This window comes from Aphelocoma coerulescens, chromosome 1A (assembly GCF_041296385.1).
Source record: "Aphelocoma coerulescens isolate FSJ_1873_10779 chromosome 1A, UR_Acoe_1.0, whole genome shotgun sequence".
In the NCBI taxonomy this organism is placed as follows: Eukaryota; Metazoa; Chordata; class Aves; order Passeriformes; family Corvidae; genus Aphelocoma; species Aphelocoma coerulescens.
In genome coordinates, this window is record NC_091014.1 from 78,109,824 (window position 1) to 78,130,941 (window position 21,118).

The following is a 21,118-nucleotide window of genomic DNA, read 5'->3' on the forward strand; positions in this document are numbered from 1 at the left end:
ACTGCCATCAGTGCTTAGTGTCGAGTTATTCCCCCGTCCCTTGTAAAGGCGGTCCATAAAGCCCCCCCAAAAAGCAGAAAAATGAGTGCTCTGCCAGTAAGCAAACTGCACTCTCACCACTTTTCCCCATCAGCTGTTTGCTGTTCCTCACACAAAAGGCTGCAAACCCCTCCTAATTGCAGGAGCCTTCCACCTAACAGACCCTGCTCTCGAGGCCCTCCTCCCCAGGAACTGGGGGAGAACTGGGGCACAATAGGAAGGAGACCGGCTAAAGGGAATAGATCTGTTAAATTAACGCATTTTCTGTCAACCAAATCAGCTGCCCCTAGTGCTATTGTTGGTGAAACAATGGAGACCCCAGGAATGGGCACCCATTAAAAGGAACAAGCCTGCTGAAAGGATACACTCTGAGGCACAGCCTTGTGTGTTTAACAGGATTCTCTACTGTAAGGAAGGAGGAATCACTAGGCTGCATTGTTCCCACCACCACAGCAGATGCTGTTGCTTCTGGTAACGAGAAGGGGGAGAAAAAATTTTTTTAAAAATTCATACCTACCTACAATAAGGTTTACACGACAAACTTTTAATTCGGGAATTTTACCTCCTTGGCTGTTGTCATTTCTACCCACAGCCCTTTTCTTGAGGAGATTTTTGCCTGAAAGAAGTCTATGAAAGCATCCATTGCCATTACAAAAGTTAATTCTTCACCCTTCATGCAGGCACTTAACAGATGCCAGGGGCAGAATGGCACAGCTCTGCCGGCATTATGCGCTGGGAGAGAAAGACCGCAGTTAAGCAGGTCTACATATAAAGCTGCAACACTTTAAAGGTGTTACTTTTAGCTGGTTTGGTCAGAGCAAATTCCACAAGGAAAAACTTTTGAGGCCTAATTTAGAGGCGCTATGCAGAAGTTTAAATCGGCTGATTGAATTGGGGTGGGTTTTTTTGTGATATTTGGGTCTTCTTAAACAAAGCAAAGTCATATTTAAGCTCCTACACAAAATACTATTTTTTTTTCTAGTGGGGAAAGACTCGCACCTGATTATCTTAAATCGGTCTTAAAATAAACTCAGCTTAAACTGTTAAACTTGTGGGTACACAAACACTTCAGCTAACACCAGGCATGATTTTCAGTGTCAGCTGTGCCAGCAGAAGAATTGCCTATACTAACACCACATAAATTCTGTAATATCAGCCTCCGTGTGCTCCATCGAATCTCCGAAATTCTTACCGTGTTCCTCCTTCTCTTCTGCCTTCGACTGCTACAGTCGTTCTCCAACTCCCCTGTCACCTAACTCAGATCCATTCAAAATGTTGTTGTCAAAATAACCTTCCTTACCCATTGTTCAGACACCCTTTGGCTTCGTGCACTCACTACTTGTTCCTTTTCATAGGCTTAAGATAACGTTTTAACTCACATATCAGCCTCCTGAACCACCTATTCCTTTTTTGTTGTTGTTTTTTTGTATCCAATTACACTAGAGTATCATTATAGAAAATGTAAACACGAGTGCAAAAGTTTAAGATCTACAGTTGGGAAAGATGTGACTTGCATTTGAAATGGAAACTGATACAATGCTGCCCAATTTGCAGACCACTTGAAACAACAGCTCTGAGAAATATCTCTCTGCCTCCCCCCTCCATTAATCTCAATGAACTCTAGAGCCCAACACGGACACGTAGAGTGTTAATGATTCTATTATGAACAGAATAACGAAGACAGCAAAAGCGAAGACCAGCAAAGTAAGAGCTGGTGCTGGAGCAGACATGGGGAGAGGGATGGGGCACTGCAACAACTGAACCAAAGAGGGGGTGGGACAGGTAGAAAGAACAACAAAACCAGTATTAAGCCTTGATTTTGTTTTGTTTTTTAAACAACAAACACCCAGCTTGCACCCTCTACTCTGATGAAGCTGGTGCTGCCCAGGGGAAGCAGAGCCATCACAGAGTGACTGTAGTACATATCCCAAATTCATGCAGTGGTCCATAAATGGGTCTCTCCACGCAACAGGACCAACACTTTCTTTTCAGTCTATTTGAATTCCATAATCTTTTCCAACGCTTTCTACTCTCTGTACAGCACCTCTCCCTGCACTGCCAGTTACTCCACCTTTCCTCAGACAATGTGTTTTTCCAAAAGCAAGGTGCTTCACAGGAGAGGGAAGTTTTAGTGAGCAGATCTATTGTTCGCTGCTGCTTCAGTCACTGCCCACTCCCTTCCATTTCAATGTTGCCGACTGTGAACAGGCAAATGGCAAGAGGGATGGACGTCCTCATGACAGAACTATTCTACTGAAAAGGCGTTTAAACCCAGAACTACCCTCAATGATCACAGCTGACCACCGCGAATTCACCAACATTTTAATCAGCTTGCCGCACCTTCTTGCTGCATTGATCTTACTTAGATTTTAAATTCTTCTGCTCAGAAACTACCTGGCCATCTCAACTATCACAGAGCAGGATGAGGCCCCAGTTGTATATGCTACTGTAATACAAAAAATAATGCAGCACCAGAGCCGAATAGCTACAGACGGGTGAAGGCTGTACCTGGGTACCGTACCCTACCCTGTGTCATTAACCCCATACAAGCCACTGACAGAACAGGAAGGTTGTGCCATTTTGGTGTCATGGATCCCAAGAGACACACCCAAAGGGCAGAGCAAGGGGATCCACAGAGAATTTTCAGCTGGACTTAACGGGATAGGACATGGAGGTCAGAGCATATTTGGCCATCCTGTCCTCACCAGGAAGTTCTTTTCAAAGTATCAAAATTCTAACACTCTGTTTAACACATTAATATTTTTTTTCTTTTAAAGCTGTATCTGATTTGCACAGATAGAAGAAACCCTGTTCTCTGCCCTCTCCTTCTCCAGCTCTCCCTCTCTCCACACTCTCCCTCCTCCTGGGGGACCCAGGGGAGCAGTAGCAGCCGCTGGTTTCTAACAGCCACATAATATTCCTGACAGAAAGAGCCTGTTCAAGAACTGCCACGGAGATACCACACTACAGAAGGAAAAAGGTAGGCAAGAGCAGCAGTGCCCTGCCTGTGGGTGGGAGGAATGTATCTAAAGCCAGAGCCAGAGCCTGAAGTGCCAGGAAGGGGCAAGAGGCAAGCTTAAAGCCGTAGTGAAGTTAACAGCAGAGGCAATTTGCCCAAAGGCGCTTTTAAAAACCACAGGAAAAGATTTATGTTTTCCCTGTGTAATGTGGCTTTTCCCCCTTTTCCAAATAAACTAAGTTAACAACAATGTTTTGACTATTTTCAAGCACGTTCTGGAAAGTCACCTCCCCTCGACCTACCCAGGCAGAAGTTCCTAAATGTTTGAGTCCACAGCTCCTGGGAGCACATGCCAAAGAGCTGGGTGGCCACGCCACACTGGCTCCTGTCCAGCGTTTCCAAGTTGTGCTGAAATACGGTTGAAAACGTTAAATATTCTCCCAATATTTTCGATACAAACAATCCCCACAGCTGCCAGGAGGATATTTCAGTTGCAGAGGGGAAGGGCACATGGCCAGGAGATACTTTGACACAAGAGGTGTCCCACATTACAGTCCAGTCTTGAAGAGGGAAATAAATCACTCCCTATCATCACTTGCACTAACTTGACTGTGGAAAGCATCCTTTCTGTCCATCAAGGCAATGACAACCAAAAGAAATGACGTGCCCCACACAGCCACACCTCCTCCTGCCGCAGTGCTGTTAGAGTAGGTAAGGACAAACTCACTGATGCAGATTAGTTTGATGCAGGAAGGTTGGATCAGATGACCCAGTGTGGTCCCTCACAACCTTACCCATCCTGTGATTCTGTGATTTTACAAACCACCAAGAAATATGCCATGACAACCAAGCCAACACAACTAAAAGAGCACTTTTGAAGTGGCATGAAAGTTTTGTACAGCAGATGGCTGACAAGGCAGCCATTTAAAAGCGGAGGAAGAAAAAAAAAAAACCAACCAACCCACCCCAGAAGGCAGAAGTGCTCTCTGCCATCCTTAGATCCATGTAAAAACACGGCATGAAGCCGAACACATCCCGAAGCACCCGCTTCTGTCCCACTGAACTTTTGACCTGCTGGCGGTAGCTGAACCCCTCCTGAGTCCATTGCCGGGTGATGCTGCAGCAGAGATTTAGAAAGACGAACCTCGTCAGGCGCCTGCATCTGCCAGAGCCAGCATGAGGGCCAGCTGTGCCCACCCCCTCCCCAAACAATGCCCAGGGTCCGGCCTGATGGATGCGCCTCTTTCTTTCTGGACATCCCTTTCCCTGCAGTCTCTGGCTACGCACCGGTCCAGCAAAAGGAAAAACAAAACATTTGCTTCCCAGGTTCCTGCCATCCAGCTGCCGATGGCAGCCCCGCATCTGGCAGCCTGGAAGCTTCATTTTCTTTGGGGCCAATAAGTAGAGGGTAAAGGGTTTGCATTTATAAAGTGAAGAGGTGAAAAAAAAAAAAAAAAGAAGATTTCCATTCTGCCTCTGTATATTACTAACGACCCCAAACTTCTCAAATACCCTCAGCAAATCTGCTCGGCGATGGGTCTAGATGGCCTATCATTACAGAGCCTTCCAGCTAGCTATGGACAGATCCACCAGAAGAAAAAAAATATCAGGGGGAAGGGGTGGGAAGGGGAGGGCAGGAGGGGATAAAAACAAAAAATAGCTAGGGCTTTTTAAAAATGTCCAACAGAACACCACAAATTGGAAGATCAGGTTTTGTCTGGTTTGAGGACTGCAGGGACGGTAGCTGTGAAACCTTAACCTCACCCACCTGCTGAAATTGAAGGGAGAGTGAGAGCAGGGGATATTTGTTTCAAGCAGAATTAGGGCTTGTTTAAAACTTTTGCCTTTTGTAACGATGTTGTAAGAGTTTAGCACCAAACTCCCCACTGGAGATACACTGGTATCAGAAAAACAGCAAAGAAAAGAGCCACCAACCAGAATTTAAGCTCAGAGGAGCTCATTTCTCCTAGGAAGAAGAGAATACCCAAGAAGATCCAGCTGCATCCAGTGTAAGATAGAGTTGGACAAACATCAGCTGTGAAGCTCAAGGAGTTTGAGCATGACCATCCTCCAGCTGAAACCCTCTGAGCCTGAGATCTCCTTTTCTCCTTCCACATACACAGATTGACTCAAAGCACCCATTCTACTCGGCATCCAAATGGACTGGGGCAATCACCCCTGGGTTACACATGAGGGGCAGTGACTCTCGAGGGATGGGGCACTCCTTAATCTGCTGGTGTTCAGCCACAAGCACAGCTCCCCACAATAACCAAAGCTAAAGCAAGAAAATATTCATACATGAGCACAGACTCACTTTTTATGGCTAGCTAGGGTTTTATTTCCCCATAACACGTGCTTTAAATCCTAGCATCTCTACAAACCCCAAGAAAAATAGCCCCCTTCATTTTATTCAGACACCCCTGAAACTCAAGCATGTCTCAGAGGTAGCAGTGAGACAGCCAGAAGAGGCACTGACATTATTAGGTCCAAAACCATGGAAGAAATCTTCCTTATGCAGCTAAATAAAGCATAAATTAAAAAAAAAAAAATCACACAGAGCAGTACTCTTAGAAAAAAGTGTAAGTCTCATAGCTGGCCACTGGTTTCAAACCAATTTGGGCAAGCTCTTTGTGCAAAGATCTGTTCCCAGACATCCCCGAAAACAGCGATGAGACTGGAACAACTACACCAGGCAAGAGGTAACAAGATGGTGAGTTTCAAGGGACGGCAACTTTTGAAACTGCTCGAGCTGGGCTGCTCACGCTGTGCCGAGGAAGGAGATTTACTCCACGTGCCTGAAGAAGCGGAGTTCTGACAGCCGCATCCGTCCTCTCACAGCATCCCGATTTTAACCGCAATTTCCACCGACCCTCGAACAAACGCCATGCTTTAAAACCCATTTCTGCCAAGGGCTGCAGGCCATCCACGTGCACGGAGTTTTTTGGCGATGTTTTCGGTGTGCTGCTTCTGCTCTGCAACACCCCCGGCACCAACGCGCCCGCACTCCTCCTCCTGCTCCCGGGCATCCCCCCCCAAAAAAGCAAGTTAATTTGTTCCGAGTGATGATGTTAACTCCCCCAGCCTAAGCGTGCTCCGGGAACCAAAGGGGAGCCCACATTTACTTCATTTGTGAAGCAAGCCAGATGCTAATTGCCTCCAAAGGTGAAAGGCTAGTGCCTTGGCCCTTTTATCATTGTAAATTCAGGTTCCTTCAAGACTTTGCGCTGCTGGGCCCGGAGAGCCTCCCCCTTTAATGGTTTGGCATCAATAGGAGGGGGAGGGGAGTTCCCTGTCGCAAGAAGTTGCATCATTGAGAGATCTTATCCCCTTTCAAGATTTCGTACCGCATAAGGGATTCCCCCTCTTCAGAAATTCACATCCTGCTCGAGGAGTTTTGCTCTTTAGGACTCCGCGCATCCCATTGAACTTTTAAGCATCTTTGGAATTCGCATTCACGGGGCAATTACTGTCTTTAAAAAACACACGCCACCACGTTATTCACCCGGTTTATTGCCAACGCGCTGGCAAGAATAGCTTTTCACAGCAAGCACAAAAGATTTCCTACCAGGACACACTTTGTTTGTAACATTTGTAGCCAGCGCACAAAATATTTACGGGACATTAGCGGCGCACATGAAAATAAGTAAATAAAAAAAAAAAAACAACACCAAACCCAAACAACCCACACAAGAAAGTTACACGGGAAAACGGGTAAGAAGGTACGAAAGCGGAGAGCTTTCCCTCCGTGAGGGACAGGGGCGGTGGTGAAGGCACCGTCGATCCCCCGGCGGCTCCGCTGAGCCGCACAATGAGCGGCGCGGTGCCCCGCGGAGCTCTCCGGCCTCGCCGGGATGCGGGAGAAAGGCTCGGCAGGACCCTCCGCGCCCCCCACCCCGCGGCGGCACCGGCCAGGTGGGGACCCCCACCCGCAACAAAAGGAGCCGACCCGGGCACGGCTGAGCGGGCTGGGGAAACCCCCCAACAACAGCCGCCGGCACCCCCGGGGGAGGTGGGGGGTTACCGGCCCGGGCCCGCCTCTCGCCGCCACCATTTTGGGCACGGGGGACCCACCGCGGGCTCCGTGCCGCGTCCGTCCCCCCGCCACCTTTGTGTGCGGACACCGGCCCGGCGGAACAATGCGGCCCGGCGGGGCCGGCCCCGCTCCGCCCGCGGCCGCCCCCGCCGTGCGCCCCGCCGGCCCTGGAGCGGGGGGCTCCTGCCCGCCGCCGCCCACCGGCGCCCGGGACGGGCGCGCCGAAAGTTTGCGAACGCGCCCCGGAGGGACGGGGAAGTTGCCGGGTCCGCCGCAAGCGGAGGGGACACGCCGCGCTGCATCACGTCGGAATCCGGCGCCTCGCCGGGGGGCCGGGGGGTGCCCCCCGCCACATCGCGGGGCAGCGGGAGCGGCGTGCGGGATCCGCCGGGCAGCGGGGGCGCAGCGGGGACGGCGGCGGGGACGCAGCCCGCGGGCTGTCCGGCGGGACGGGGCGCGGCGTCCGCGGGGCTCTCACCTCGATCTCGAAGTCGGGCAAGCGGAAGGCGGTGCGGAAGAGCGAGCAAAAGTGCGCGATGGCCGGGACTTCCCACCAGGAGCGGAGCTCGTCCAGCGCCACCGCAGCCGCCGCCTCGGGGCCGCCGGTGCCGGCTACGCTGCCGCCGCCGCCGCCGCAGCCGCCGTCCTCCTCCGGGCACATCTCCCGCGGCCGCCGTCCGCCCGCTCGGTCGCTGCCTCCCTCACTCCGCGGGCGGCTGCGTGTGCCGCCGCCGCTCGGCGCTGCGGCCCCGCCCGCCCCCCGGCGCCACGCCGCTCAGCGGCCGCCCCCCGGCGGCCCCGCGCTGCCCCCTCGCTGCCGCCCGCGCACGGGGCGGCTCAGGGCCGGCGGGGGCGCTGCTGCTGCCGCTGCCCCCCCCCCCCCTACCGCGGGCGGCCGCCGCTGCGCGGGCCCATCCTCATCATCCTCATCATCCTCATCCCCCTCATCACCCTCATCCTCCGCCTCCCCGCGCCGCCGCCCGCGCCCCGCGCAGGAACCGCCGCGCCGCCGGGAACAGATGGGCGCGGGGGGGGGGGGGGGGGAGCCGCGCGGGCGGGGCGGGGCTCCGGGCGCGGGGGGCGTGCCGCGGGGCCCGCGGACCAACGGGGAGGCGCGGGGGGCGGGGCGGAGCGGGCCCGGCGGGGCGGGGCGCGGGGAGGGGACAAAAGGCGTGAGGGCGGGGCGGGCGGGGCGGCCGTGCACGAGGAGGGGGCGGGGCCGGCGCTCATCACAACAACAGGCCCCCGGCGCCCCCCGCCACGCCCACCGGGGCGGGGCCAGCGGGGCCGGCCCGCGGGGCTCCCGCGCGCCGCGGGGCTCCCGCTCCCGGTCCCTTGGCTGGTCACTGGGAGCGCCCGGGAGCTGCCGCGGATGGCTCCTGGTGCAGCGAGCCCCTGGGAGTCCCCCGGGGTTTCTGCTCTCGCTCGTGCCTCTGAGTGAGGGAGCCCAAGCGGCGCTTCTTGTCCCCCGCACGCGGCTGCGCGAGGAGCCACGCAGCCTCCTGAGCGTCACCCGCACTCCCAGTCCCTCCACTCCTCCTGAAATGAAGAGCAACGCTGCCCTGTTTTGAGTTGCATTAGGGGAAAATATTCGGCAACAAATAGGTATTAATGACCTGCTTGTGGAACTGCCTTAATGGGACCGAGCTTCCGTGAAACACCAAGCAGCTGTGACTTTGTGTGCTGTCACTGCATCACCTGACAACCTCTCCGTGGCCACCACAGTCCAGCTGCAAAACAGGTACAAAGGATCGCTGTGCCCAGCTGCCTCGGCTCAGGGTCCGACCTCCAGTGAAACCTCTGTAAAACTGGAGTTCCACCACAGTCACGGCACAGCAGAGATTTGCAGAGCTTAGGCTGTGGCTGAGGGCAATTCCTTCAGAACTGGACTAATCCCATGGGCTGGTCTTAACTAGCGTGGATGCAAGGAAGCAGTGAAATGCCTGAGTTGGAGTGGGAGGGGGATATCCCCTTTCAGGAGCAGCCTGAAGATCCAAGGGGAAAACACATTGCAGATATCCCACTCTGTTTCTGACTTGGAGGCGTCAGAGAGGGAAAGGCTGGTGGCATCAGTCAGCGTCATCGTATTGCTGCTGAGCTAACACCTGCTGACATAAAGCACTCTGATTTCAGAGTCTCCAACAAGCATGTACTTTTGAGGTCTCCGGGGTTTCCTCTCCCTTTTTCCCTTCAAAATGAACATATCAACAGAGAATAAGGTGAAGGCACAAAGCTCGGTGCTGTGTCTCAGGCCACTGCCTAACAGCTTGACCGGGGAAAACTGGCTGAGCATGGGAACAGCTAGTTTAGAGAAGAAACAAATCAAGGAGCAGCAGTGTGGCTCAGCAAGAATGAACAAGCTCTAATTTCATTGCCCTTTTTCCTATCGCGGGATCAAGGGATACCCAGTGAAATTGGAAGGAAGCGAATTTAAAATGGTGCAAGGAAATATTTGTACCATGTGTAATTAACACATGGCATTTGTTACCATGAGCTTTCATTGAGGCCGGGAGATTAGCGGGATTCAGAAAAGGATTAGACATTTATATGGACACCAAGAACATTCATGGTCACATTAGACAGGATATAAATAAATTTTAGAAGGGATATAAACTGTCAGGCTTCAAGGCACAACATAACCACTAACTGATGGCGAGGGATTAGGGAAAAACTTCCCTTGTGGGCGGGTTCTTCTATAATTGTCCACTATGGGGTTTCTTGCACCTTTCTTTGAAGTATCAGAGAGTAGCAACTGTTGAAGTAAGAAGACTGAATTAGGAGGGCTACCAGGCTCATCTGGTGTGGCAACTGCTGTGCTCTTTGGGGGTCTGTGAGGGTCGCTTGAGAAATGGAGTGGCAAAGAGGATGACACAAGAGGTACCATCAGGCCTCTTTTTCTTCAGACCCAGACCTTGCTTTCCTTCGCTGTAAATTTCACTCAGAAAATAGATTTCCTATGCCTCCCCCACCAAGGTTTTTGCCAAAATGTACACTGTTTTTTAAGTGGTTTATTAGCTATCTTTCTAAGTTCGGCCTTTGCATCTGTTTTCCCTAAAAGCTTTTGACTTAGTTCATTTATTGTTTGAAGGAGACCAATATGTTATACTGAAACCCTGACTGTGTTTCAAGGCACAATGACTGCAAGACTTGATCTTGAGCAAGACAGGATCTGATCTCTTGTGTATTGTGTCTGCCTGCACTGGATCGAGCCAGCTCCAGCTGCACTGCAGTAACTGTGAGAGGAGAGGGCAGGCTAACTCAGAGCACTTTGTCAGCATGCAGGATCACTATAAAGTACCAACAGCTCTGCGTGAAAAATCTCGAGGTGACAAATCCTCAGGCACAGCTTCCTCTGGGCCAGTCTCAGAATTCTACAGTATTACCTAATGCCCAATTCTTCCACGGAGCTAACTTTTGGTCCCCTGGCCATGTAAGGGGAGTTTATGTTGCATTTCTGTCTTGCTCTGTGCTGGCATTCCTCCCTGAATTCCTGTAATGTCCAGCCGTGGCTTATCTTGCTGCTGCATCTCGGCTTGTTCTTGACACTAGGTCAAACAGCTTTGTAGTATCCCCACTCTCTACCCTGCTAAGAACTTTGTGAACTTTAATGAAGACTCCTAATCTCTCTTTTTGTCAGAAGAGCTACGGTACCAATTTTGCCTAATGTTTTTTTGAATTAATTTGGCTCCCTCTATCGTCCCCATTATTTCTGTTGGACTGTGTTTTCTCTTATAATGTTCTTTTTATTCCAGGATGCTGGGGGCTGCCCACAATCACTTAAGGCTGCTTCCCTTTTCTAGATTCTTACACTGTTCTTAAATGACTTCTTTGAATTTCTTATTCAAGCACAAAAATCTCTGCTCTCCCACTGCTGTTCAACAGCGGACAGAGATTTGGTGAATACACTACGGTGTTTCCTCTTCTTTGATCCATGTGCTTCTTCTCTTCCAAGCCACCTTTGCTTGTGAGTTTCCTGTCTATAACTAACAAAACCAAAGCCTGCTCTGGCCAGTGTCCTTTCCAAGCATGCTATATTCTTCCTCTGGACCATATTTTTTTTTCTAGGCTGTTGGTAAGACTTCCCCAACCACTGATTTTTTAGCTCAATATCCAACCCTGGCTGCTCACTACCTTCCATGCTTACACTCCTCTCCTGTTTTCTGTGCTTTTTCCCTTCCTTTCTTCCCAAACTGACTGAGGGTTGAGTCCTTGTGCCATGTAGAGCCACACTGAGGCTGATGGACCAAACCAAAGCCTCTTGTTTTCGTTGCTCCAGGTCATCTCTGGATTTCTGAACTCGCTTTCATGAGAAAAAAAGAAAAAAACCCAAACAAATTCAAAGTGCCAAAAGCAAATTAAAAAAAGTTGTAGATTTACAGGGACTGCATGTCCCCAGTCTTGTATGACAAATCATTTCACCTGAAAACAAAAAGAAGGGAGGAGTGTTCCCCGCTTTCTCCAGAAACACCTGTCATCTGTGCCTGATCTAAAGCTTAAATGGCAGGTAGATTTCTTGTAGCCTGCTTCTGAAAGGTAATGGATTACTGACAGGCCAGTTCCTCGCCAGCTGAAGTGATATTATCATTAATAAAGATCTCTTTTAAAGGGACTCTTGACTTCCTTGCATTTCCACCACCTGGCTTTAAGCTAAAGCCCGGCAGACTATGTTCCTATAAACTAGGTTCAGGAGGAACTGCAGTCTTCCCTTGCAAGGACTCAAAAGCACTTGCAGAAGGACCAACCAAACCTCAGATCCTGTTCTTACTGGCAGCACGTTCTCAGAAGGATGTGGCTTTGGGAAGTTTAAGCTTTCCTAATTTAGGGGAAATGATTTAACAATAGATAAAGCCTAACATTTCTGTTTCTTCAAAACAGAACTTTTGCATTTCTGGCTGTGAAGAGCTTCATCTCCCTTTTCTAGCCTGTCTGAATTTTACTGCTTCCTTCTTTGTGTTGACCTCCCTCAACATCTATCACCAGCAAATCTCACTGCCTTTGCTTCTTTTTGCTGAGTTACGGAGTAGAAGACAGATGTGATTTCACCTCCAACTTTCACCCCAAGCTACTTCTTCCTTGTAGGATTCTTCATATTTTGATCCATCTTCAAGTTGCTTGTTCCCTTTTCAATGCCTCCTGAAGAGGTTTTGTGGTTTACATAGCACAGTTGAAAAGCCTTCCTGAACAGAGCAGAGGCTGCAGTACTCAGCACTGGGAGGTCTGGCTTTGATCCCTGGATCTGCTTTTCCTACTCAGACAACAAATCAAGGAAACTGAGGCACACACAGTGAAAATGAAGGCACAGATTTTTCTGGGTAGTGCTGGAGCTGGAGCCATGGAGGCAGCCAGGGGGATCACAGAAGAGGTGTGGAAGCAGATGAGAAATTTTGCTTCTTTCAACTAAACCAGGAGAGTCAAGAGAAAAAAGCCACGTTGCATTTTGATAATTACTTCTTTTGAGCCACTAGTTATGATTTCATAAGAAGTAGGGAAAGCAGTGGCACACAAGATGCATGAAAGCCAACAGGAGTGGTTGAAAGAGAGCAAAACAGATTTGACAGAGGACAGCATTGTAGTCAAGAGACTGTGCAGGATGAGAGAGACACAAGGGAAGCAGGGGATGAGAGAAGCTGGTAAATACTCTGAGAGGGGGAAGTAAATACATCTCCTTCCTAATTCACAGGGAGTAAGGAAAAGTCTGTAGTCACAAACACTTGTGGAGTGGAAGGAGGCGGAATGCAGTGAGGGAGAGAGAGAGAGAGAAAGGGTGAGGAATGTCTGAGATGGCAAAGTCAGGGAGGGAGAAGCTGAATGAATGAAGAAATGCACAGTGAAGGCAAGGTCTGCTGGTGAGTGGGATGCTGCAGGGCTGAATAAGAAGGTGCAATGAGGAAGGTAGAAAATGTTTGATCTAAACAGCTTAACAATGTGAAGTTCTAAGCTACCAAGAGAAAAGATGAGGGAGTCAATAAAAAGGGGAGCCAGTTGAGACATGGGTGGGCGCAGACAACAGCTGTGAAAGGGAGGCACGAGCGAGAACAGGATCTGCCTGGACAGTGCTGGAAAGCGTGGGAGACAGGAACTGGAAGCAGAAGTAGAACAAGAGAAAGCTCTCATTCCCACTTTTTTTGGCGCTGTGGTGCAGTGAACCACACTGTGCGCAGAGGTCGGATAAATGGTATCAATACAGCTACACTTCAACTTCAGCTAACACAAACAGGGCTGCAGATTTAGCTGGGACACAAACATTTCTCTTTAGCTTTGAACCACCAGAAGGTTTGGCATGGTTCCTGCTGCCTGCATCCTGAGCAGTGTGGGTTTGAGGTTGATCTGCTGGAGAACCTGTTGCTTGGCCAGAATGCACTCTCCAGGCACAGACCCAGCTGTTACACCGTGGACACTGCAACTGTGAAAGAGCCATTCAGTGTTTGTTTTGTCTGCTGGATGCACACATTCAGCTTGTCCAGTGTGCAAGCTAATGTGAAAGCAGTCACTCTGAGAACCTGACCTAGCATCTGAAAAACTGATGGATGCTCTTTGTAACATCCCAGATATTTACTCCACAACACTATTTTCAGCTGAACGAACCTCTGGAAAGGATGAGTAATTTCACATTACTGAAGTGTAGCCACACTTTCCACGAAGCATAGCAGCAGTCATACACATCACCATCGGTTTAGGCAGAAAATTAGCAACATTGGGCCTCTTAAGCTTGCATCGACTCTCTTCCTTGAAAAGCACCTCCCTACTGGGAATTTGGCTAGCACTGATGTGGCAAAGCACCCTCCATCACGGCTCCTCTCCTGTGGGCTTTACTGAACTACATATCAAACCAACAGATCTAAGCCTTAGGTCTCAACAGATTTTCTGCTCCTAATCCATTGGGGCTGAAAACCACAGGTTGTAACTTGATGTTCTGTCCCCTCGAGAGCAATCAACAGGCGAATGATAATTCATGGCAATGGATTTAAAGCTGGGGAATCTGGATCTTTCCAAGCCTTCCCCAAAGAGCAGCAGAGAGGGGCCCACTGTGCAGGGGTTTGTTTGTGGTCATCCATGCTCCCAGCTGCTGCCGGGTACATGTGGCAGAGAGATGAGTCAGACACGGGCTGGCTTGAACGGCCACAAAGCAAGATGGGGAGCCAGTGATGTGCCCTGGAAACCTCCCTGGGAAGCAGAATGGAGACACACACAAACCTCTACACTTTTATGCCTCCCCAGGTCTGTTGTCTCTACTCCTGCTGTCCACAGCTATTCCACAGGCAGGCAGCAGTATTTCAGCATAAACAAAGAGATATCTAATTGTTTCCAGACCAGCAGTTAGCAGTGGTGCTGATATGTGTGCCGGGTGCCCCAGGACTGGTTCCTATAGACTGCCTCCAAACCCCAGCGAGAGGCTCATTGGGATTCACCGCCGCAGCCTGGGCTCATTGGGCTCAGGTGCAGCGTGCTGTGGAGGTAAAGCACTCCCAGGCAGAGGGAACAGCCCCAGACAAAATGCAGAGGATGCTGCACAGCAGGGCAGTGCTCCATGCACAGAGGAGTCCTCATCAGGCACTCCAGGAGAGATAAACTATGTTCCTTGAGGGGAACTAAAATACCATTTTGCTTACAAGCCGTGACAATTCAGTTCTCTGTTCAACACCTTCTTAGATGAGGATTAGTGGTGTCTAAGCAGAGTTGGCAGAGTGGCTGAAAGTTTCTTTGTTGTAACCAGCATTCTGTAGTCTGGACCTAGAGACACGATATGAAGAAAAGCTGGATTTCTTGTCTGAAGCTGCTATGAGAAGTGCTGATCACCTACTGCATTGAGCAAGATGGTTCCTGCTCAGTGCTGGTGCCAGAGCTGTGCTCCCCACGGAGCTTTCTGGGCCAGATTCAGTGTTGGTGCAAACCACTAAGCCCATATGGATTAAAAATGGTCTGGCTGTGTGCGTACCAAATCCTGCAGCTGTGGCAGGGCTTGGAAAGGCAAAGCCCGTGGTAGTTTCAGCCAACACAGGCCTTTCCAAAGCTTCATTTGACACCCACCTGCTAGTTGCTTTTCCTGCTATGCTGCTTCTGTGGTGAGTGCAGCTCTCCAGTGCTAACTTGTTGTGACTTCACCAGCATCCATTTCCAGCATCACCAATACCTCCACTTATTGCTGCTGCATTTGGCTAGAGAGATATTCAAATCCCATTCCTTCCACAGCAGTCAGCAGAAATTAGAAGTGATTGATCTCTAAATCTTGCTAAGAAGGGGATACTAGGTTGTGCTGATGCATGGGTCTAGAAATAAGGCAGAGTCTCACACAGGGCTGAGCAGCCATCCAAACATTAGCAGGACTGAGTCACGGTTCTAGCTCTCACTGAATTGCCCTGTGTCTGTGAGTAAATCAATTCATGTATATTTTCCTCATCTATAAAATGGGAACAGTCACATTTAGATACCTCAGGGAAGCTGTGAGGCTTAATTAGTTAATGCTAGTGCCTTGTCAGTTCTCATTACCATGGTATCTCTGTGTTTATTGCTTTGAAATTGTGAAATGCTACTTACATGCTAAACATTATTATTCCAGATGAGGTGGAGTGACTTAATCCAGTTTCTTTGTAAATACCAAGGGCAGGGAGTTGGCATTCCTAGTATTGGCTTTAGAGTGAGGTCTGCCCTACCTGTAGAAAAATCTCCCTGACATATAACAAAACTGATTTACTTCCAGATTCCTAATGTAGTTGCTTTTGAAACAGTTAGGCTGCACTTTTACTGGTTTACTTAACTCAGTATGTGTAATTAAACTCACCCAGGATAAATGTAATTTAAACTGGTTTAGACACAGCATTGGTTCCAGTGTAAGGGAAACAGGAAAAGGTCCATGAAAGACTTTCAAAACCTGTCAAGTCACTCAGAGGAAAGTGACTGAAGGCAGCTTGAAATGGGGGATGGCTGGCAGGTTCATGGAGTGAAGGGATTTTAGGTGCCCAGCCTCAAAAAAAAAAAAAAGAGCTAGTGACTAATCCAGTGAGTCATCTCCAGACCTTTCCCAGAACAGTCCTGCTTGTAGCTAAGGTGTTCTGAGATACTCAGCTTTTTCTGTCACGGGTTAAGAGAGAGCCTGACTGTCCACAGGAGCACAGCCTTGCACTTAGGGGCCATTAGAAAAGACCTGAGATGCTGGAAGCAGGACGGGGGGCTGCCTGGACCCCTTCTGACGCCAGCCTCTCCAGCAGCTGTGTCAGCTGAGGTGGGGGGGCCTGGGTAGCCAAGGGCTGACAGTAGCCTGGAAGAGGCAGGCTGCTGCTCCCACTCCATTTCCAGAGGGGCTGGGAAATGGCTTTACATTTTGCAGGTATCAGCTCCATTCTTCCAAGGCACCAGAAGCACACCCCTGTACATCAGCCTGGTGCTCAGCTCAGAAATGTGCCGCCCCAGGGCTGGATGCAGCCACACATTGACAGTGGCTGCTCACCTCTCTTTGTCACCAGCCCAGTTTAAACCAGCAGTACAGAAGTAGAAAGAAAAGACCTGCTTGTGCTATTAATGACACTGTCATCCACTGACCCCTCCAGCTGGTTCACTTTTACCAGCTCTCACCAAACACCTGAGGCTCATCTCCAGAGGTTCCCATGCTAGCAGGATATCAGTACAAGCTGCTAGTGCTCCTCACAGTTAGGCAGGAAGGATGCCGTAGGCTTCTGAGCAGAGATCTGATAAACAGATCACAGTCCTGGCCAGAAGAACCTCTGTGTTCCTGTTCCCAGCTCCCCAAATAGCTCTGCCAATGTACTTCTGCTTTTTCTGGAGTTCAAGATGAGGATCCTGCTGCAAAGCACCTGCCTGTGGTGGAATTGTTGTGCCTGTGGAAGCACTGACTTGTTTTAAACCTGTGACCCGATGAAAATACAAGTAACTAGGCAATGGAGAAAGGCCTGCATTGGCAGGGAGAAGGGCCAGCTGATTTATTCCTTCTTCTGCACTTAACAGCTTTCGAGGTTTGGATTTCCCACACCCAGCCTTCCTGGTTCACCTTCATGTCTAAGCCTCATTTTCCTGCCGGGAAGAGAGGAATGTATGCCAGCAGCTCTGTCTGTCTGCCCAGCCCCTAAGACACTGTCTGCTCAGCTAGACCATGGCATCAGAAAAACCCAACCACTCCAAGTTAATCACCTAGATCAACACTCCCGATTTGCAAAGTCCTCAGCAGCCAACCACCCTGCCAGTTATCTGAGTGGCCATCTCTCCCTTTCCTGTTCCCAGGGGCCACTCCCAGCAAGGCAGGCAAAATGGGGTAACTTTGCTGGCAGCTGGATGACCCCGCTTTATGCTCTGGGTGAGGGCAGAATCTGCCCCCAAGCCCCAAAATGTGGCGGGAAGGCTTTGATTTATACATCCAGACAAAGCCCCATAGGGAACAGCCATATGGAAATAAAACCTATTATGCTTTACAATTAGAGAGGGAAAAAGCTTAGGGTTAAAATATGAAGTGGCCAAGCTATTAACCTTCTCATTTAAAATGAATGGTCACTAAATTACAGGGCACATCTCCTCCCTCCTCCTCCAAAGAATGGGCTTTATGAGGAAAAGCTGAGGGTGTTTAGCCTAGAGAAAAGGAGAGTCGGTGGGGACCTTATCACTCTCTACAACTACCAGAAAGGAAGTTGTAGCAAGGTGAGTGTTGGTCTCTTTTTCCAGGTAACAAATGATATGACGAAAGGAAATGGCCTCAAGTTGTACCTCAAGAGGTTTAGATTGGATATTAGGAAAAATTTCTTTACCAAAAGGGTTGTCAAACACTGGAACAGGCTGCCCAGAGAAGTGGTGTCACCAGCACTGGAGATATTTAAAAGACATGTAGATGTGGCTCTGGCGACATGGCTTGGCAGTGCTGGGTAATGGCTGGGCTTGATGATCACAAAGATCCTTTCCAACCTAAATGCTACTGGTCCGTTATGCGAACAAGCAATAAAGCATAATTAATCCTGCTCTGAAAAGATGATCAAATACTGGCAGTGAGCCACAGCTGAGCCTGAGGGGGCTGAGAAACTAAAATCAGAGAGCCAGCACATCAGGGAAACAGCAAATCCTTCCATCACCTCCTGTCACCCACAAACACCCAGCTAGGGCTGTTCCTACCAGTGACACTAAGTGTGCAACCTCACCTGGACTCCATGGGGGAAAAGCTCAGTTTCCATGGGGCAAACGTGTGTTTGGGGAGGGAGGGAGGGAGGGAGCGAGATGGAATTTCCAGAGATCCTATCTTTTAAGAGGCAGTGTTGTATATAGATTTTAGCCAGTCCTGGTGGTTAAAAACACCCTTGGTAGTGTTTGGGCACACATGCTCTGGGCACAGTGTGAGATGTGCTAGAGAAGTGCTCTCTCACCCCACCTTGGATGGGAGATTTATGGGGCACAGTTCTCTTTCTGATGTAGAGTCTCTGAACAGCCACGACAACTCTACCCTCATCTTTCCAAAGCAAGTTGAAAGCAAAACCAAGCAAGAATTCATTTAGCAAAACATTCAGATACCATTACAGCAGTGATATTAAATATAAACCAAACTGACAACCAAAATTCCCCTGCGGCCTTTCCAACCCCAACTTTGAAGACCATTCTGGGGAAGATTAACAAACAGAAAGAAAAGTAAAGATAACTTGAAATAAAAGATAAACCAGGCAAACAAATTCCGTTGATCCAGTTGAGAAAAAAAAATACAGGAGGGAAAGAGCTAGCAAAAATAGTATCCTTTTATTTTTTGTGCTGGTAGTATCAGTGATCATTCTGCCTCAAGATCCCAGTTCTGACAGGGGTGTCTTTCATGCCAGGCTCCACCACTGGCTTTCTCTGCTCCAAATTTCCTCCTACCATGGGGGACACAGAGGAAGGCAGAACTTCTCTGCAGTCCCAAGATTCAGAGTCAAGAGGCACTTCAAGCACTGCCCATCCTTGTCCTGCTGCTGGCTGCTGCAGCTGCTGTGCCCCATGCTGTTTCTTTGCAACACAGAGAGAAGGACAGAGGCAGATTTTCTTTTCAGGACTTAGCACTGCTCAGTGTCCTTCACCATCTCCTGTCTCCAGGCAGAGCAGTTACTCCTATCCCTCTCTTGGCCTTTCCTAGTGAGGTGCCTTCTATGGTTTAGCACCAGTTTCCTGAAAATAATAATGAGAATTAACTGAACAAGGAACCACACACTTATTTCTATTCTAAAACTTACTCCACCTGCCCATTTTGGGTGAATCCAGCCTGTAAATGCCTTTACTTAAAGGCTTCAAACAGCCTGAGACTGACTGATTTGTCCCACATGTATGTGTCTTACCCTTCACCCTGGGCTCTCCACTGGGGCTTGATGCACAACCACAGCTGAAAAAACCAACTGATCTAAGAAAAACCTTGATCTAGAAGGACAGAAATAGCTGTGTGATAGCACAGGGAATAGTTTTGGTTTTCACTTATCCCTTATGCCATAACATCAGCAAAAAAACGCATCTAATTTTTTTAATTAAGCTGGCAGCTGGATTTGCTTAGCTGCCTGAAGTTATGGCTATGAAACAGCAGATCAGTGTCAAGCCAAACTCCATCACTGCAGTCATTCCCATCGTGCCAGAGCTTCCCTCTTTCCCCACTGAGATATACTCTGGGAGACACTACCAGCAAGGCACTCACAGCATGAGAACAGCTAAAATTGCAGTGCTGTAACAAGTATTTGCCCCTCCCAGAGTTCCTCTCCAAATCTGAGCTGATAGCACCTCCCCAGGAGATTGCAGAGGAGCAGCATCAGCACATCCACCCTCCCAGCACCACCACTGTCACCCCCAAAGGCACCCAGCTCCAGAGCCAGGCTATCTGTGACCCTGCTGCCAGGAGGGCCTGGCACAGGGAGCAAATCTGCCTCTCACCTCTTTATTCTGGAGCCATGTGGGGGTTGATGCTCCCTCTCCCAGTTGCAGAGTGACCCAGGTGGGGCTAATAAGTGCTTGCCTTGCTTAGCTAATTAGAGGCACTGAAAGCAGCAGGCTGCAGTTCTGGGCTGGGGCACTTGCAGAGGGAGTATAGAGTGTGTGGGTTTTATTTCTAGCTTTTTTTTTTTTTTTTTTCTTATGGTCAAGTAAAAACCTCTGGCAGGATAGCACAGCACAGATGGGAAAGAGCAGAGGGATGAGGCTCCATAGCACCCTTCTCACCCACCCTCTTCTAATCTTACATGATTCTGTGGTATGAGAAGGAGGTGGGAATAACAGATAAGGAGGGCTGGACCATTTGTTCCCATTCAAAGACAGATTTTCAGTGTGTGATCTAAATCCTTCAAAGGCCAGCCTAAGCCTCCCCACTTCCACAACTCACCCCTCTTAAGCTGCCCCCGACCTCAGTGGAGTCCAGCACGGCGTGCCCCGGTGGCAGGCTCTGCCCAGAGGCACGCGAAGCTCACCCATCCCGTGGGACACTTTGGGAGCCCAAAGCGCACTGCAGGGCCTTTCACCTTCCCTCCCGGCCCGCGGTGTGTCCTCCTCGGAGTGGGGCTGCCCAAGGATGCTGAAGGAGAGCCTTCCCCCTTGGCAACCTTGGGAGAAACCCAATTACGGCTGCTGGGCTGGGCAGTCCTGCCCTGGCCCCTCCCGTTGGCACATCCCAGAGGTTTTGAGGTTGGGGCACAAGACCACGGACAGACAGACGGACGGACTGGCATTGTGCACTGAGAGCCAGCGCTGCTGCCTGCTGTCCCCACCCGGCAACAGCAGGGCAGAGACTGGGAGGGGGGGACAGCACTGGTGGGGGTTCTGCGGCGTGGACGGTGCCCACTGGAGCTGAAACCCCCTGCTTGGGAAGGTTTGGGGGGCAGGAGCCCAGGTTAGGGGGTGATTGTCAGGGAGGTAATGCTAAGGCTGCTCCTGGCCATCCCACACATGGCAGTGGGCTGGCCAGCACATGACACCTCGAAGGGATCTGTATTTTATTACAACATCACCCCTATAATAACACACCCAAAGAAGGCCTTCAGCTGCTGATGAACCCGCCCTGTGCTCACAGGCTTGACCTCAAAAAGTTGTGGTCTGAGCTGCCCTTTCCTTGCCTGCCCAGCCCCTTACATACCAATTTCAGCTGCTGCTGAAAGGTG

At 50.0% G+C, this 21,118-nt stretch overlaps 2 protein-coding genes and 1 long non-coding RNA gene across 4 annotated transcripts in view; all 3 read right to left on the reverse strand.

Moving 5' to 3' along the window:
* Positions 1–7,731, reverse strand: part of CECR2 (CECR2 histone acetyl-lysine reader) — a 93,727-nt gene extending 85,996 nt beyond the window's left edge. For both annotated transcript variants that reach the window (XM_069003648.1, XM_069003646.1), the window contains exon 1: positions 7,510–7,731. In XM_069003648.1, coding sequence (XP_068859749.1) covers positions 7,510–7,692 — 183 coding nt within the window. In that variant the 5' untranslated portion in view covers positions 7,693–7,731. The remainder of the gene's footprint in view (positions 1–7,509) is intronic.
* A 75-nt stretch (positions 7,732–7,806) lies between these two features.
* Positions 7,807–9,114, reverse strand: LOC138104487 (proline-rich protein HaeIII subfamily 1-like). The gene is made up of 2 exons (XM_069003784.1): positions 9,056–9,114; positions 7,807–8,593 (listed from the first exon to the last, which is right to left on the reverse strand). Exons 1-2 carry the CDS (start codon positions 9,112–9,114, stop codon positions 7,807–7,809), a joined length of 846 nt encoding a protein of 281 aa, XP_068859885.1.
* Positions 9,115–18,361: 9,247 nt separating this feature from the next.
* On the reverse strand, positions 18,362–19,863 carry LOC138104791 (uncharacterized). The gene is made up of 3 exons (XR_011148292.1): positions 19,669–19,863; positions 19,322–19,400; positions 18,362–19,154 (listed from the first exon to the last, which is right to left on the reverse strand). It is a non-coding gene; the product is annotated as an uncharacterized lncRNA (long non-coding RNA).
* Between the last annotated feature and the right edge of the window lie 1,255 nt (positions 19,864–21,118).